We start from the raw sequence: 16,032 nt of genomic DNA on the forward strand, positions 1-16,032 counted from the left end.
CACTTTAAATTAGATTGATTCTTTTAAAAAGAATAATGACCCATCAATTTTTGAATCAAAAAATATTTTTAATAATGTAAAGTCGCGTTATGTTCATTAATTTTTCTTAAAAAAGACAATCTCTTCTCTTTGATCAAATTTAACTTTGAACTCAATAATTTCAACTGTTACTTTTACCCAGCAATTAAAATCCTGAAACTAATGACCCACGTATTTTATCAAAGATAAAATTATATTAATGCAGCTGAAATATATTATAATATTTTATAAAAAAAAATTTACCTTCATGCTGTTCCCCAGTAGGCGGATCCAACATATATCCATAAACTAAAAGCGTTCTAACAGTTTCACTAGCAGTGTCTCTGTTAGCCTTTTTGATAGCTTCGTCGACTTTTGGATAAGGCACTAAATGCGGACTGCGTCTCATCTCCGAATCCTCGTTAAGCCCGTAGGTCCACCCTTGACTGATCCTCTCTTTAGCCCACAAATTGTGAGTATTCTCCGCCAATTGGTCCACCAGTTCTTCCATTTTTGGCGTCAGGGTAATCGCGGTCAAATCTAGAGGCGCGGGTTTATACCCACTACTCTGCAAAAACGGTTCATTCGGGAGCCTCAGAGTCTTGATCCTTTGCTCCGGCTTATCTACCGTGATATAGTAACCCAACGCTAAAATTGTCTTCAACGTCTGGACAGCCAGCTGCGTGTCGTATCTTTTTTCAGCAGCCGGTAGTTTTTCAAATTGAACAATACAAGGGTGAATCTTCCTCATATCATCGCGCTGTTCTCCAAATATCCATCCCGCTTCAATTTTGTTCATCGCCCACATCTCGTGGATGTTTTCCGCCAATTTGTCGCGTATTTGTTCGACATAAGCCGGGAGATTGACCATGCTGGTGTCCACTGGAGCAGGAACAAAAGCTGTATCGTCTTCGACGGACCAAGGACCGGCCAAGACTACCTTGTTCATGTTTCCGAAGTAGAAGCACGGGTCGAGGGAAAGAATTTGCTGCGGTAATAAGCTCTCAACCAACGGAGAAAATTCTTCAGGTGGCTGGAACTTCATCCTTCCTTGGTCACCTCCAAGCAAAAATCGGCAGGACAATTTTGAAGAGCAACTTATCACTGGGAAAAACATCCCGTCAAGATTGAAATTCCTAAAGGACCCGGAAATGTTTGATCCGTTGAACGTGAATGTTATTACGGGGACGGTCAAATCCAGCGCGCACCCAACCACGTCACCTTTTCTGATATACGGCTCCGTAGCGTTGTTTAGTACTGGTGTCTTTCTACCTCCGGTCCACAGGAATGCCCCGTCAAATCCGAATGAGTATAAATCATCCCCAACACCGTTGCCACCCCATTTTTCACCGCCTCCTGGATATGGAACGTACCTGCAGTCGAATAAATCAATTTTATCATACTATATCATGATTCACGATACATTTCATGAATATATTTTTATTTTGTTTGTTTTCAAACGATTGACAGTTCGTTTAGGTCCGATGTAATCGTAAACAGATGGAAATTTTCAGAAAAAAAAAAATGATAAAATTATAGAAAATTTAAAGAATTTATCATTAAATTAAATTACATCAAATTAAAACTATCCAAATTTAACCGAGTTAAAAATTTTTGAGTTTAAGGTAGTTCATTCGGCATATGTAATTTTTGCTATTTCTTTCCTTTTCTGCTACTTTAATTGAAACTTACCCAGTAGTGTTGGCCCAGCCAATCCTCAAGTGTGGCATCATATGTGTCGTTTGTTCGATATGATCCACCGTAACTTCAAAGTACCACTTCTGGTAGACCGCAGAGCCCTCGACTCTACCAACAAAAATATTAGGTCTTACACTGGCCACGTGGTCCACCAATTGCGTTTGAAGAAGTAAATTTTTCCCAGGAAGAAGAAAATCGCAGATATTGTTCTGGGACGACCGAACTGCGACACCATTTCCCACGCAGAGGGAGCAGAGGACATCCAGGACTTTTGGGTCGCGACCGTGTTTTTCCAAGAGTGATATTATAACTTTAATATGTTCGTCCTATAAAATCCAATTGATTGTTTTGATTTTCAACCTCTTATCAAATAATTGATTATAAAACAAGTAATGTAATTACCCTCATCATATTCAGCGCTTCTGGTGAGTCGATGAGGACACAATGAAGCACGTCAAGCATTCCAGTGCCTTCACTGGAGGCCTGTGACCCCAATCGACTGAACAACCAATTTAAACGATTGCTATTCGCGAATTGAGCACAGTTGGTATGGTTTCCCTTTATTATTGCTGCCAGTAATTGATATAAGTATCCTGAAATTTGATCCCACGCCTGTCCGCTCTCATCCCCAAACATCGCGACCAAAAACCCCTGAGATGTTATTACGTTTATCTTGTCAATAGCCTCCAGTATCAAGTTCAGAATTCCTTCTTCTTGGAATAAATCCTGGCGGTTTCTCAAAGCTCGGAATCGGTTTTGTTTCTCTTCGTGTTCTGTAATTCATCAAAATCATAATCAATAATAATTGATCACTCATATCGTGACACTTATAATATTTGTTTTTTTTTTTATAAATCAATATCTGTACCCATATCATCCTCAGGCTGGGCGAAGTAATTAATCAAATCCTCCAAACACATGACCATTTCATTAAGATTGACATTTTGAAAAAACATTGACGCTCTTCGGTCAACCTGTAACGTTTCTAGGCCTCTAAAAATTTTAATAAATTATTAGATTTAAAAAAAAAAAAAAAAAAACAGTTAAAAATTTGTTACTTTATTTTTTTTGGGAATAAATAAAAATATTTACGTGATGAATTGAGTAAAAAGGCTGCTGCATTTACGTATGACTCTCGCGGTCCTTGATTCTTCTTCTTGCGACCTCGAAAAGTCTAACCCGTCGTCCATCTTACCTTCCTCATGCAAAACTGCCTGTTTTTCTTCTACTTTGCCGACACCCTTCTTCTTTGTCTCGTAGGACTGTAAAAATAAGCAGAGATGAAATTACGGTGACCTTTTTTATATAAAAAAACTCAATCAATAATTTCAAAAATAAGGACAAAATTTTATCTAATTTCATCTTTTATACCTTATAAGAAACCCAAAGACATGTCGTAGAATGCTGCATGATGACCGTAGAATCACCATACTTAATAATAGGCATTCCAATGACTTCAAGATCCTTATCCTCAAGGACTATTTTTTGGTCGTCCTTCTCCTGACGTAGCCAGAAGGTCGAAGTCTCAATCGTAGCTTCATTTCTATAAATAAATTTTTCATTTAAAGTCGTTTTGTACACTTTGTGTCATATATTTTTACTGTCTATTGATTTTGTATTATGTATCAAATTCCTCACGCTTAAGCTTTCATATAATATAATACTTTTCTGATGTTTGCTGATAGATAGTAATGCACTATCAACATTAAATAAAAGTGCTGACAATTCCGTGACTCATGAACTTTATAATTATATGAGGAAAATATTTTTACCTATGGACTAAATATAGTTCGTTATTCTCTTTAACGCCGAGATAACGGCCCGTTGTTAAATGTCTTATTCGCATTGGGTGCAACCAATTGATAAAACCACCGGCCCATTTGGTACGTGCCAGTTCTAAGCGCCAGAGTGATCGTGCTTGACTCATAACGCTACCTCCTTCGTAAATAACAATGCTGTAAACAATAAATAATAAGTGAACAATCAATATCAACTCTCGGCTTTTTTTCTCGATTAAATCGAAGTATACTGTAAATAATTTACGGAGTGAAAACGAAATAAATTATTTTTAATTGATTAAATCTCTCTGGAGTAAATTTTATTAAGAAAAAAAAGTGTTTTTTTATTGAATAAAAATAAAAAAATAGTTTTTATTTATTTAAAAATTTCAAAATAAGCATTTAGGAGTTTTAAAAATTAATAAAAGTTTAAATTAACTTTAAATTCACTCCCGATTTTTTACAGTGTAGATAGTAAAACAATTGACAAGTACTTTTGACCAGGTGAAGTACTCCAAGTAGATGGAATAGTTAAGCACTCGTCGCCTCCGTGGAAAAATCTAAGTACATCCCCTCCAAACACGTAGCCGACGTATTTCATCCTGCTGATTCCGGTCCCATAGGGCTGAACTGACCAGTGTGTCACGTGAAATGATGCATTTACTACCGATAAATTATTTTCTTTCGTCGTGTGCTAGAAAATAGTTCAATTCACTTTTAAATTGTTTATTTATACATTTGGTATTTTTTTATTTGAGAAGATTTAATATCGACAAAAAAAAAAACGCTCACGGAAGTTAGCGTGATCTAATTTTATAAATTGTTTTTTCAACATTTCGGTAGAAGTGTATGACGAAATAGAAAATTGAAAAAATAGAAAATTGTGACGCTTTTTTTGTATGATACCAAACAATTTATGACGTCAATAGGGGAAAATAAAAAGTTTTTTAGTTTTCTGTCATCCTGTGATTTATTTTTAATCTTTGAACTCTTAAGAGTCTTTCTTTGATGTTTTAATTATTCAAAACACTGAAAGAAATTCGTTAATTTTTGAGGTTTTAAAATTTTAATTATAAATATTTGACACTTAAATTTTTTATCTTTAGATTTATTGATCTATTTAAATCATTGCTAAGCATTTAATCAAGCCTCGTGATACAATAAATAGACAAACCGGTGATTTGTAAATATTTAGTTCTAATCTGTGATTAGTATGCAATGATTGAACTGCGATTATAAATAAAATACCACATAAATGATTAAATGATCTAGTTCTATTTTCCAATCGTCTAGGCCTGTTATATAAAATACTAATAATAATAATTAGCAATGCAGCACTTGTTTTGTGTTTATATGCTAATTATTTGAGTAATGTCAACTCGAGAAAATTGTCCGGGATAAATTGTCGGTATAATTGAAGGTTGATTGAGATATTCAATAAAGTACAATTGAAAATTAATTAGAGAACTAGAATTAAAAATGTATTATTTGTTTTTCAAATTTCTTTTTTTTAATAATTCTTGACAAATAATTACCAAGTATCTTTCGGTAGCGACGGATACAAGAATAAGGTCGTCACCGACTCTGACTTTTTCTCCTTCAGATCTTTGTTTGGAAGCTGGATGCACTGTCCACCAACAAGCCTCTCCTGTTTGACAGACCCAAGTAGAAAATAATTAAAAGGATTGCTCAGCCCTTTGCTTGATAGCTTGAACTATATATGGATTTCGTGTTATAAACTAGAGTAATTAGCTAAACGAACCTTGAGAGTGCTCTTGTAGACCCACATCAAACGACAATTTGTCATTTGATGAGCTTGTTGACAAACAGGCGAGGTACTGAAATTTTTTTAATTATTAATTATCTTACGGCTAATAAAATTCATTAGTTTTTTTTAGCTATTTTATATTTTTATGCATACCATATCGCTGTTTTGATGCCTGAGTAAAATAGCATTTCCGTAGAGGAGCGTACGATGTCCTGATCCTGTACCTTTGCCCTAAAAAGTTGTTAGTCTTTATTTTTTACGCTATCGGTGTAAATTTGACATAAAATTTAATTTTGCAAAATAATAAATTTAAAACTGAAAATTGAGTTTTTTACCATTTAATCCAATTAAATAATACTATTATAAGATAAATTAATAAAAAAAGTACTAAGATCTTGATATTTTATAAGATTTATTTAAATTTTCATGGTTAGTAATTTTGAAAATATTTACAAGTTAAAGCCAATTAAAATTTTGAAAGGTTATTATGATTTAATTGTTATTAAAAGTTATGATTTATTTTTCATTTTTTCTAGTGACTATTTTTCCCGCATATTTTCTTGTAAACAATAAAAAGTCCAAATTTCCTATTCTAATTTTTTTTAACGTCAAAATCAAGCTGATAGTAAGCATTTTAGTCAACTAAATAGATTTATCACAAGCAATACTGAATATTAAATAAACCACGAGCTTAATTATTATTTACTATTAGTATTAAATTAATTAGGAAAAAAAATCGCAAATTATTAGGTACTTACAAGTGTGTCTTGCTGCTGCAAATGAAAAAAAAAAACACAAATCGAAATGAGTTACTTACAAATGGAATATTTTTATTTATTAAAAGGAATTGATGCATTTATGGGGGGATGTAAAATACAAAAATCAAGTGTAATTAATATGTAGTAAAGTATTTGGATTCTTAATAATTTATTTTGCTTAAATTACAAAGGGAATTACATTAACATTAACATTGACACATGCAATTTTTCTGAGCATTATTTTAAATGTACTTGTTTGAGGTATTTGTTTACAAAAAAGGGTGCGTTAACTCTATATCAGCAAAGTCCATGACTATAAGCTTTTTAAATCCGCGGTCTCGAAAGCTCCGAGATAGAAAAACAATAAAATGTGTAATGGGGATTAAAGAATGTTTGATGCGATGATTTTTAAAATTAAAAGTAATTCTAAGGTTTTTTTTAGTTACGTTACCGTCTCTGAACCAGCTGCTGTCACTAATTCCTGCAAAGCTCGCACCGAGAGAGCTTGTTCTATCACAAAGACACATTGAGAGAGGTCTGGTGGTATGTTCTGTAATTCAGCAAGTTATTTTGATAGGTTAAAAATTTTTTTATTACGTAACTTGAAAGAAAAAAAAATTTGCACTATTTTAGAATTGAGACAAAGTATTTTTAACGATAAATTGATTGATTTTCTTGTTTTTATCAATTCAAATTTTTTATCGCAAAATAGGTCAACTTCTTTTGTAATTATGACTCAGAAATAATTAATAATTAATAATGATGACCTAAAAATTTGAAAATATTCCACTAAACTATTAATATTTTTTCTGACAATTTTTAATTTCGGATTTAAATTTATATAGGGTCATTAATATCATTCTTGATCTAATAAATAAGTAGGTTATTAATTCAAATAATTAACAGTTCAAAATTACTATGGAGAGTATCAAAGTTCACCCGTCAAATTGAATTAGCAATTTATTAATTAGTTGATCATATAATTATTCCTGAGTCATAAATATCCGGTTAATAATTTTCCACGTGTTATGTATTACACTGTTATGTATATTCACTGATGTAATTCAAAGTTACAAAAGAAACTGGGTCAATTAATAGTGTATGTACTTTAGATTAATTGAGTATCAACCTTCCGTCGTATGCAAACTAATAAAAACGTGTTAGCTATATAATATTGGTATAGAAGTTTTCAATCAAAAATAATAAAAAATGTAAAACTTTTCCGAGAGCTTACTCTAAATCAATTATTCTGAAACTGCATTTTAAACTTGTTTGAGAGAAAATTTCTCTTCACAGCGGTTTTTACAGTTTTTCACACGATGTATAAAGAATGGATTGTGAAATGAAGTTACGGGTAAAAGTTTTTACCTCAAATGGTCCTGACGCTTTTAATATGCAATAAATAATTGATATGATGATACTCACCTTGTCTGCGATATTTTCTAGAAAACAGTGACGATTACCAAATCCCTCAGCTGCTAGACAAACTCGCTCACCTGTAGCCGTACAGGATAGACATACCATATCCTCCTGTAAAATTTAAATTTTTATCAAGGTTAGTTCGTCATTCAAAAGTAGAAAATATTTATTTCATTCAGACTTTTGTTAAATTACACTGTACTTTCTTAAATATTGACGTTTTTAAATATATAAGCTCATCCCGACGTTACACTCATCAAGAGCTTTCATTTGAGTACCCACATGCATTTTCATATATTTTCATATATACATATATATATATATATATATATATATATATATATATATATATATATATATATATATATATATATATATATATATATATATATATATATATATATATATATATATATATATATATATATATATATATATATATATATATATATATATATATTATATATATTATATATATTATATATATATATATATATATATATATATATATATATATATATATATATATATATATATATATATATATATATATATATAAATAAATATATGAAAAATTGATGTGGGTACTCAAATGAAAGCTCTCGATGAGTGTAATGTCGGGGTGAGCTTATATCTTTAAAAATGTCAATAGTTCACGAGATACAAGGTCATTATATACTTTCTTCCTAAAATAATCTAAGGATTTAATAAAAAATTAATTTGATTAACAATTATTGATGTTATTTATTATTAACAAAAATTGTCAGAAATTACTAGAATACTTTGAAGTCATAAATGAACTTGTGTGAGCTCGTTGCCAAAATAAATTTGGCTCTAATGACACTATTCCCAAAGAATGCTACTATTATTTATAAATATATTTATTAAGTGAGTTATTCATCGCACAATAATGCCAATTGAAAAAACTAATGTTTATTTAAACGAGCCATTTAAAATTTATAATATCAATCTTCTGAATTAAATAAAAAAAAAATTGCAATAAAATCGATAATTGCATTTAAGGATTTGCCGTAAAATCAATTGATACAGAGCATGCATTAATAAATATTGTAAGAAAAGGACACATTAGCATAACCAGGGTCGGAAATTGTCAATGGCACGCGATTTCTTGGCAGGTTTATAAACCGCTAGAACTTTATTGTTATATTAATAAAAATTACTCAAGTTAAAACTATTTTTCATTGAAAAGAATCTTCTTTTTCAGTACTTTGCTTGATTCAAACTAAACGCGTTGAATTTTGAGTACTACGCTCTATGATGATATCATGATAAATTAATTGCAATAATAGTTGTAATTTAGCGTTGATGATAATTAAACATTTTAATTAGCGCTTTATTCATTTGGAATGGAAATAAATTCATGAATGGGTTGATCTAGCCAAAAGTTATAAGATTAATTATTTGTATATATACACAGAGATGTAATATAGACATTACAAGTGTAGTGGGTAATGTGTATTTGTGTTATATAAATGCATACAAACGGGATTTATTTCACCCGATTGTGTATGCAGTTAAACGGAGTAGAGAGAATGAAACGTTAATAATTCAATTGACGACAGGTAAGAGTAAAATAGACTATGATAAGGCGATGAAACTCAGGGGGAACTTCCGAGACTATATAAATGCGGGTCAAGGACGTTGAAAAAATTTTTTTTTTTTCTGAATATTTCTATTTAAAAAAAAAAAAAAAAAAATGCACTCAAAATTCCATTAAATATTCTTAAGTGTTTGAACTTTTTTAAAATCAAGTGTTGAAAATAAAATAGATTTATTTTTATCCTAAAACTTCATTTAAACACTGCAGCCACATTTAGAAAAGATTGAAGTTGAAAAACTTACAAATTTATTAAAATTTATAGTCGACTGAAATAGAGATTGGAAAAAAAAAGAAAATTTTTTCAATACTTAGAAAATTTTTTTTTAAATTTCAAATGATTTTTAATGAAGAATACACAAAAAAAGATTTATTTGAACCATGAAAATTTAATGACAGAGATTAAAATAGTCTTAGCTCAAGTAAAATTTTTCTTGAAGCAAGAAATTTTTCTTCGCTCGATAAAATTTGATTTATCTCAAAATAATTATTGTCTTTAAAAATATTTTCTTGAGTTGAGAAAATTATTCTGTCTAATCAAGAATTAATTTTTTATTTGTGTATATTCTATATTTCACGAGTTCAAATAAAATCATAAAATACTTTTATGAACTGAAGAAAGTTTAATTAACATCAACAGTACAAATGTACATTAATGAAATTATTACAGTAAAATGTAATAAGAGAGTTAATTTATGGAAGAGTCTCGGGGGTACATCACATTATCTCAGCTAGATATATGTACGACAATTGTGTGACAGAGTATTGACCTAAATTTATATAAAACGTCGCGTGTACTTCATCATTTCGTATTGTGTTGATACAATACTGCTATTATTATTATTAAAAATATATTTTCGTAAATCCGCTTGAATGTAGAACAAAAGTGTTAACCATTTATTCAAAAATTCCACTTGACTTATTGATAAAATAAAAATAGTTTTTTCATTTTTAACCACACATACTTTTTTTTTTAAGTCGAAAATTTTTAATTGGTCTTTCAATAATAAAATTTTCTCCGGATAAAAATAAAAAAATGAATTTAAACTAACGTTGAATATTCATAAATTTAATAATAAGTCCGTGTCAAAAGCCATAAAATTTAATAACGGTATATCGATTTTTAAAAACCTACTATTCATATTATTTATTGCAACAACATTATTAGTCATATACGGTCAAGGTTAGCGAAACACACACGTATATAATAACACTCATTTGTTTCACCGTAAATTATGGGCACGTATTAAAGTTAGTTTTAAAAATTTTTCAAGTATTTTTTCGCCCAATTAACCACTAAAAATTTATAAAAATAAAAAATTAAATCAACCGTAAAAAGACAAAGTTCTTTGGAGCATGGACGATGCGGAAAATGACGGCCGAGATTACAGGCAAGTTTATTAGTTACTTAATTAATAACAGAAACAAACAGTTTTGTCACTTTTAATAACCTCGTGCTGTCAGATTATGATGCGCTTTTCAATAAAAAAAAGTTACGCCAAGGGAGTGAAATTTAAATATTAATTAAAGACACCTGTAGCGTTTTATAGATTGAGAGTTGCTGGTCTTTTTTCTCTACTTTATAAGATCAATTTAAGCTTAAGCTTTATTCAATACTGCGCTGAATAAATTGTTAGTAAAGTGCCTGTAAATTATTCTACTATATGTATCTGATCTAGTCAATTGGTGAGATTAGTAATCACTTTAATTATAATAGTATTACCGGAGATTAAAAGCTTTAAAGTTTTTAAAAGTTTGTTTATTTTTCTTTTGCTTAGACTTTTATAGAGTCAAGAAACTGTAAATATATCGTATATTAAAAACATTTTCAAATTTTAACATTTTGTTGAGAAAAAAAGTTCTTAGTTAAATATTTGACAATAATTTTTTTTATAAATTAATTTTTCTTTAATCAAAATTTTCTCTCTTAAATAAAATAAAATTTTCATCAGTTTACGTTTTTAAAAAACTATAAAATTTTATCGCATCTCTTAAAAAGATATTTTATTTATTGCCTCTAAAATTCAGGTGCTCTAGATTGCATGACCTGATGAATGATGAATGAAGCTAAAGCTTCTGAGCAATTAGGCAATAACTAATTTTTTTCGAAAAAAAAAAAAAAAAGCTTGCAGGTAAATTATTAAATTGAAATAATTTTTAAAATACTCTCGATCAGTTTTGAACAATTAAACAAAGTATCAAACACTTGAAAATTAGAAAGAGCATTGATCCGATGAAGTCTAAAATAAATATCAAGGTCACGCTGAAAGTGCATTCGATCGGATCGATCAATCAACTGACGAGCTTACCGCAATAAAAAATAACAGAGCAACACAAAATAAATTCGGCGGGAATGTCTCTGAGGCGAAGTAAATTTTGGCGAGCTGCCAATTGTCAACTGGTCTAGAATAATACCAACGTTGTTTAGTGTTTAGCATCAGAATAAATAAATTTTAACTTGCAGTGAAAATATCGATGAAGGACCAACCAGTAACGTCGAAACCGAGGGCTTTTTCACCTCAGATAAGAAAGACCCGAATAAAGATGAGGAGCCTGACAAAGACAGTAAAATAAAAACAGAAATAGTGAAGCCCGCGACTATGTCCAAAGGACCCTGCGTATGCAAAAGGAAGATGAAGGGCGTTAAACATCGTAAGAGAAAATTCAAGCGGAATTCCTGTAAACGCCGCTCGCTTAATCCCTTTATTATATTCTATCTGCAAATGTATTATAAAAACCCGAGTAAGTGCATTACCGAGGTCGCCTGTCAGGCTGGAAAAATTTGGAGCAGCATGACCAGGCAGCAAAAGGAGGAATATATCAAAAAAGCCAAATCTCGTAATGGAAAAGCTTTCAAGACTGAAGATGGTGGCAAAAAAGGAAAGGGGAGGAAAGGGAAGAAGATGAAGTCTGAAGATAAAAAAATTAAAAAGGAAGTTAAGAAAAAGAGGAAGGATTGTTGATTTGAAAAATGGTAAATATTTTTTAATTAAAAATTGGTAATTTATTATGATGAACGTTGAAATTTGATATGAATTTAAAAAAATTTATTTTTCAAAACAATGATAATTTTTTTTTATCTCAAAGAATTTTAGAAATTAAAAAATTTCAAATTTCAAAGTTTTTTCAAGCTACTTAGACTTACATCACTCAAATTATTAAAACTTTTCATTGTAGATCACAAAACATCAGAGTTGAACGCAAATAGAATATATAAACAAAAAGTACTTGACTTAATAAACGTAAAAAATTCCAGAAAAACATTTAAGGGAATTAGGAATTCATTACTGCAGTAGAACTGCGGTGGCAATTAATAGTTGCGCTCGGTATATAGTAATTCGGCGGATAATACTACAATAGAAGGACGAAATTCAACGCGTTTGGCACCTGATGTATGATAACCATAAACTCAGCAATCTAGCTCGGAAAAAGCGAAACTCAAACGAATTTCTGAAACAAATTTAAACAGAATATTGAAAAAAGTGTTCTATAAAAAGTGACTTATCGGCCCTCATGAGCAGCGACGTGTGTGCTTTATCTGATATACATCTCTCTCCATACTGTACCAGCTTTATCATCTTTCTTTAATGGGGTCGATATATATCTATCATATTATCTTGAGCAGAAAGTGAACCAAACCAGACCGATACACATGGATCCCATTATATTCACCTGTGTACCAGATAATCCACCCTGCACTTGTTCACGTCACATATATGTATTTATATTATATATTTCTATACGCAATATATCATTTAATTATAAAGTTTAGAGCTATTGAAACTATAACAAGTAAAGTTATGATAAGGATATATAGGAGGATGTCTAAGAGGCCCACTCACATTACACTGACGATACAATTATACTCGGTTGTCTCTTCTCTAGCATGCGTATTACCCCACATACACATAACACCTCTCTGCACTTTCCAATAAAAGGTATAATCATAAATATAAATAAGTCCAACCTCCAACTAACATAAACGAATATTCAAATCCCTCGTTATCACTTTCTTTAAGGGTCAGGGTCGATTCGAAGCCTCTCGATGCTTCTCACCACTTTCTCATAATTATTAGATCATTCATAATATTTTTACTCAATATTATTATTTTAAAATACTCTTTTTACATGACAGGTATTTTATTTTACTGAAAATTATTCCTTATTTTTGAAAATTTTCTTATCAAAATATTTGTCATAAATTTTTTTTATTTTATACGCGTAAATTATATAATTAATAATTATGAATATAAAAACCATCAAAACTGAAAAAAAAATTAAATTTAACATTTTTCTCTGTTGATATCAAATTCATTTTTTTTTTTTAATTATAAAAATTATCTAATGACTCTTTAAAACTTTCATTATTTTTCTGCAAAAAAAAAAATACAAAAATTATCAAAACTTTTTTTATGATGCTGAAATGTAGAAAAATAAAAATATTTTATTGAAAAAATTCATAAATACTAAAAAATGTTTTTTTTTTTTTTTACATCTGATATTTTGTTTTTCTAATATTTCATCCACATAAAAAAATTATTAAATTATTGAATAATGATTTTTTTTTTAATTTCATTGCCTAAAAAAATTCATCATAAACGAGGCTTGCTATTTCGTGTGATAAAATAAAAATCTTCTGAGTAAGGAGATAGGAAGGAGTAGTGAAAATAAAAAACTGAATAAAAGCTCACCGTGCGGAGAAATGAAACATCATCCTGTTCGGATCCACCCTCGCTGTCAGCCATCCTCAGACCTCGTGTATCCTATAGAGATCAGAGAGTAGGTCTGACTCCGATGACGTTTCCTCTGGTCTTTGTCTCCCTCCACGACTCAAGACAACTGTATCTGCATCTACCGTCGCAATAATCCAATTAGCTCTAGTTTCTGATGACTGTACCACAGCAATCATGTATCAACAACAATAATAATAGTAATAATAATGAACAACACACACTTGTCGAGCGTGTGCCAATAAAACCAAAAAAAAAAAAAAAAAACCAAACAATCACAATCCAACAATAATAACAAGTCACTCAAAAGTGAGCCAACCGCGTGTCTGCATGGCTCCGTGTTACACCTGATTTAGATAAACGCGGGTGCAACAGTACAGTCCAAGCGTCCGTTTGACGACTGAACACCCAACTCTTCGCTAAATTTCCCGATACGATGATGTGATCACATACACAAGGATCGCACTTCTACCCTTTTTCCCCCCTCGGACCTCAAACGATCTGCAAACTCGACGAACGTAGTGCTGTAGGGTAGAGGGATAAAAAAGCTACACTAGTGTTAGTCTTCTGTGGAATTCAACCCCTTCAGGTAGCTCGCGCATGCGGCGTTATTTTTGCTACAATTTAACATTTTTGTTTTAAATTTTACTCCTCTATTTTATTCACGACTAATCTCAATAAATTTCTTGGCTAAATAAAGGGGATAAATAATTTCTACTTTGAATAAAAGTTGGAAATTTTTTATCGAAATTTTGATTGATACAAAGCTCGAATTTAATTGATGAGTCAATGATTCAAGAATTTTAACATATATTCAAGCTTTTTATCTTTATTTAGGTATTGATGTGCCGGCTTTCTCTTAACTAAAGCGCTTCCTGTTTTACGCAACGGTACGCAACGTGAAAACGTTTACATAAAATTGGCAGTGGCCCAAATTTATAAAACATTAATAAAATTTATTATGCTAATGGTATTTAGACTTTTTCTACTCGAAAGCTCCCGAAAGTTAAGTGGGTTAGCAATCGGCTATAATTGTTTATTATTTTTTTTTATTATTATTATGGTTAAAATAGTTGATTGAAATTTCAATAGTTTCATTAATTTATAAGTCTATTGATTTTTATTTATTTATTTATTTAAAAACTATCGATTAAAATTTTTAAATTTCTCTTTGAAATTTTTATTGAATTCAATAATATTTGAAGTAATTTTAAAAAACTGAGTGTTTAAATTATTTAAATAAATATTGTAAATTGAATGAAATAAATTAGTTATTTCTACTCCACGAAAGATGTTAATAAATTCTTGATTCAAGAATGAATCACCTAAAATGAATTTTATTTTTGGAACTTCCGTACAGCCGAGTCTAGAATTTACGAAAACGATGACATGTCAATCGAATTTACTTATTTATCCGAGCAATATATATATATATATATATATATATATATATATATATATATATATATATATATATATATATATATATATATATATATATATAACTGTTGATTGATTTATCTAAGAGGAACTATTTGCATAAGATTTTATGATAATAAATCGTGAATAATATTCAATAATGTTTAGAGTGAGTAAAATTTAAAATTCTTACAATACAAGTTTGAAAGAAAATAAATTTCACTGAGCACTGACACACTTTTAACAAATAAAATTAATTTAGAAATGCACTGAACTTATTATTATTTTTATTGAATTATTATTTTTGAAGATCGTGTACTGAGTTTTTAGGTTTGAACAGATGGATATAGGTATAAATATAAATATAGGAGCCAATATGTAATATATTTGTCCACAGAAGACAGAGGTGGTTAGAGTACTCCGCCTGGCCGAAAAATAACCCGGCTGAAAATTTAAGTTGGATACCACGGAGGTGTCTCGGCATAAAAAGATCAAGATGTGTGCTTCGTAAATAAGAGAAGAGAACAAGGATGGGAGTAGACCAAGTGGCTCTCGGCTATTTTGAGCAATTGAGCCGCGACGTTCCACGACGCCCTGAACTACTCCCAGGATGATTTTTGAGAACCCTCGTCTCATAGTTTACATTTTTATCAAAAACCCTACGCGCTTTTTCGATTTTTTTATTTTTTATTTTAAAGCAGACAATTTCTGCTGATAAAAATTTTTCTAATATCAATTAAAAAATTGACTTTGTGCTTAAAGTTTAAGATCGATATTTTTGATTTTTTTAAATATAGCACAAGTTTGGTAGTTTTTGAAAAATAGG

At 30.1% G+C, this 16,032-nt stretch overlaps 2 protein-coding genes across 14 annotated transcripts in view; one reads left to right on the forward strand and one right to left on the reverse strand.

Annotated features, from left to right (window-relative positions):
• Ryr (Ryanodine receptor) overlaps positions 1-15,633 on the reverse strand; it is a 38,725-nt gene extending 23,092 nt beyond the window's left edge. For 8 of the 13 annotated variants that reach the window (XM_074242826.1, XM_074242828.1, XM_074242827.1 and 5 more), the window contains exons 1-16: positions 15,400-15,633; positions 13,749-14,404; positions 7,446-7,550; positions 6,472-6,570; positions 6,021-6,035; positions 5,416-5,493; positions 5,257-5,332; positions 5,030-5,142; positions 3,989-4,188; positions 3,489-3,671; positions 3,088-3,259; positions 2,809-2,978; positions 2,585-2,709; positions 2,119-2,489; positions 1,711-2,042; positions 283-1,391 (exon numbers count right to left, since the gene is read on the reverse strand). In XM_074242826.1, the coding sequence (XP_074098927.1) occupies positions 283-1,391; positions 1,711-2,042; positions 2,119-2,489; positions 2,585-2,709; positions 2,809-2,978; positions 3,088-3,259; positions 3,489-3,671; positions 3,989-4,188; positions 5,030-5,142; positions 5,257-5,332; positions 5,416-5,493; positions 6,021-6,035; positions 6,472-6,570; positions 7,446-7,550; positions 13,749-13,802 (3,202 nt within the window). In that variant the 5' untranslated portion in view covers positions 13,803-14,404; positions 15,400-15,633. The remainder of the gene's footprint in view (positions 1-282; positions 1,392-1,710; positions 2,043-2,118; positions 2,490-2,584; positions 2,710-2,808; positions 2,979-3,087; positions 3,260-3,488; positions 3,672-3,988; positions 4,189-5,029; positions 5,143-5,256; positions 5,333-5,415; positions 5,494-6,020; positions 6,036-6,471; positions 6,571-7,445; positions 7,551-13,748; positions 14,405-15,399) is intronic. The other 5 variants (XM_074242833.1, XM_074242834.1, XM_074242836.1 and 2 more) reach the window with 1 other exon arrangement.
• LOC141527343 (uncharacterized) lies at positions 10,414-12,922 on the forward strand. The gene is made up of 3 exons (XM_074242763.1): positions 10,414-10,448; positions 11,522-12,031; positions 12,235-12,922. The coding sequence occupies exons 1-2, from the start codon at positions 10,414-10,416 to the stop codon at positions 12,018-12,020; spliced, it is 534 nt and encodes a 177-aa protein (XP_074098864.1). The 3' UTR covers positions 12,021-12,031; positions 12,235-12,922.
• Positions 15,634-16,032: the final 399 nt, after the last annotated feature.

The sequence above is a fragment of the Cotesia typhae genome, unplaced genomic scaffold (genome assembly GCF_013202065.1).
Source record: "Cotesia typhae breed Kobodo isofemale line unplaced genomic scaffold, CoteBio_Ctyphae contig_4, whole genome shotgun sequence".
Classification (NCBI taxonomy): Eukaryota; Metazoa; Arthropoda; class Insecta; order Hymenoptera; family Braconidae; genus Cotesia; species Cotesia typhae.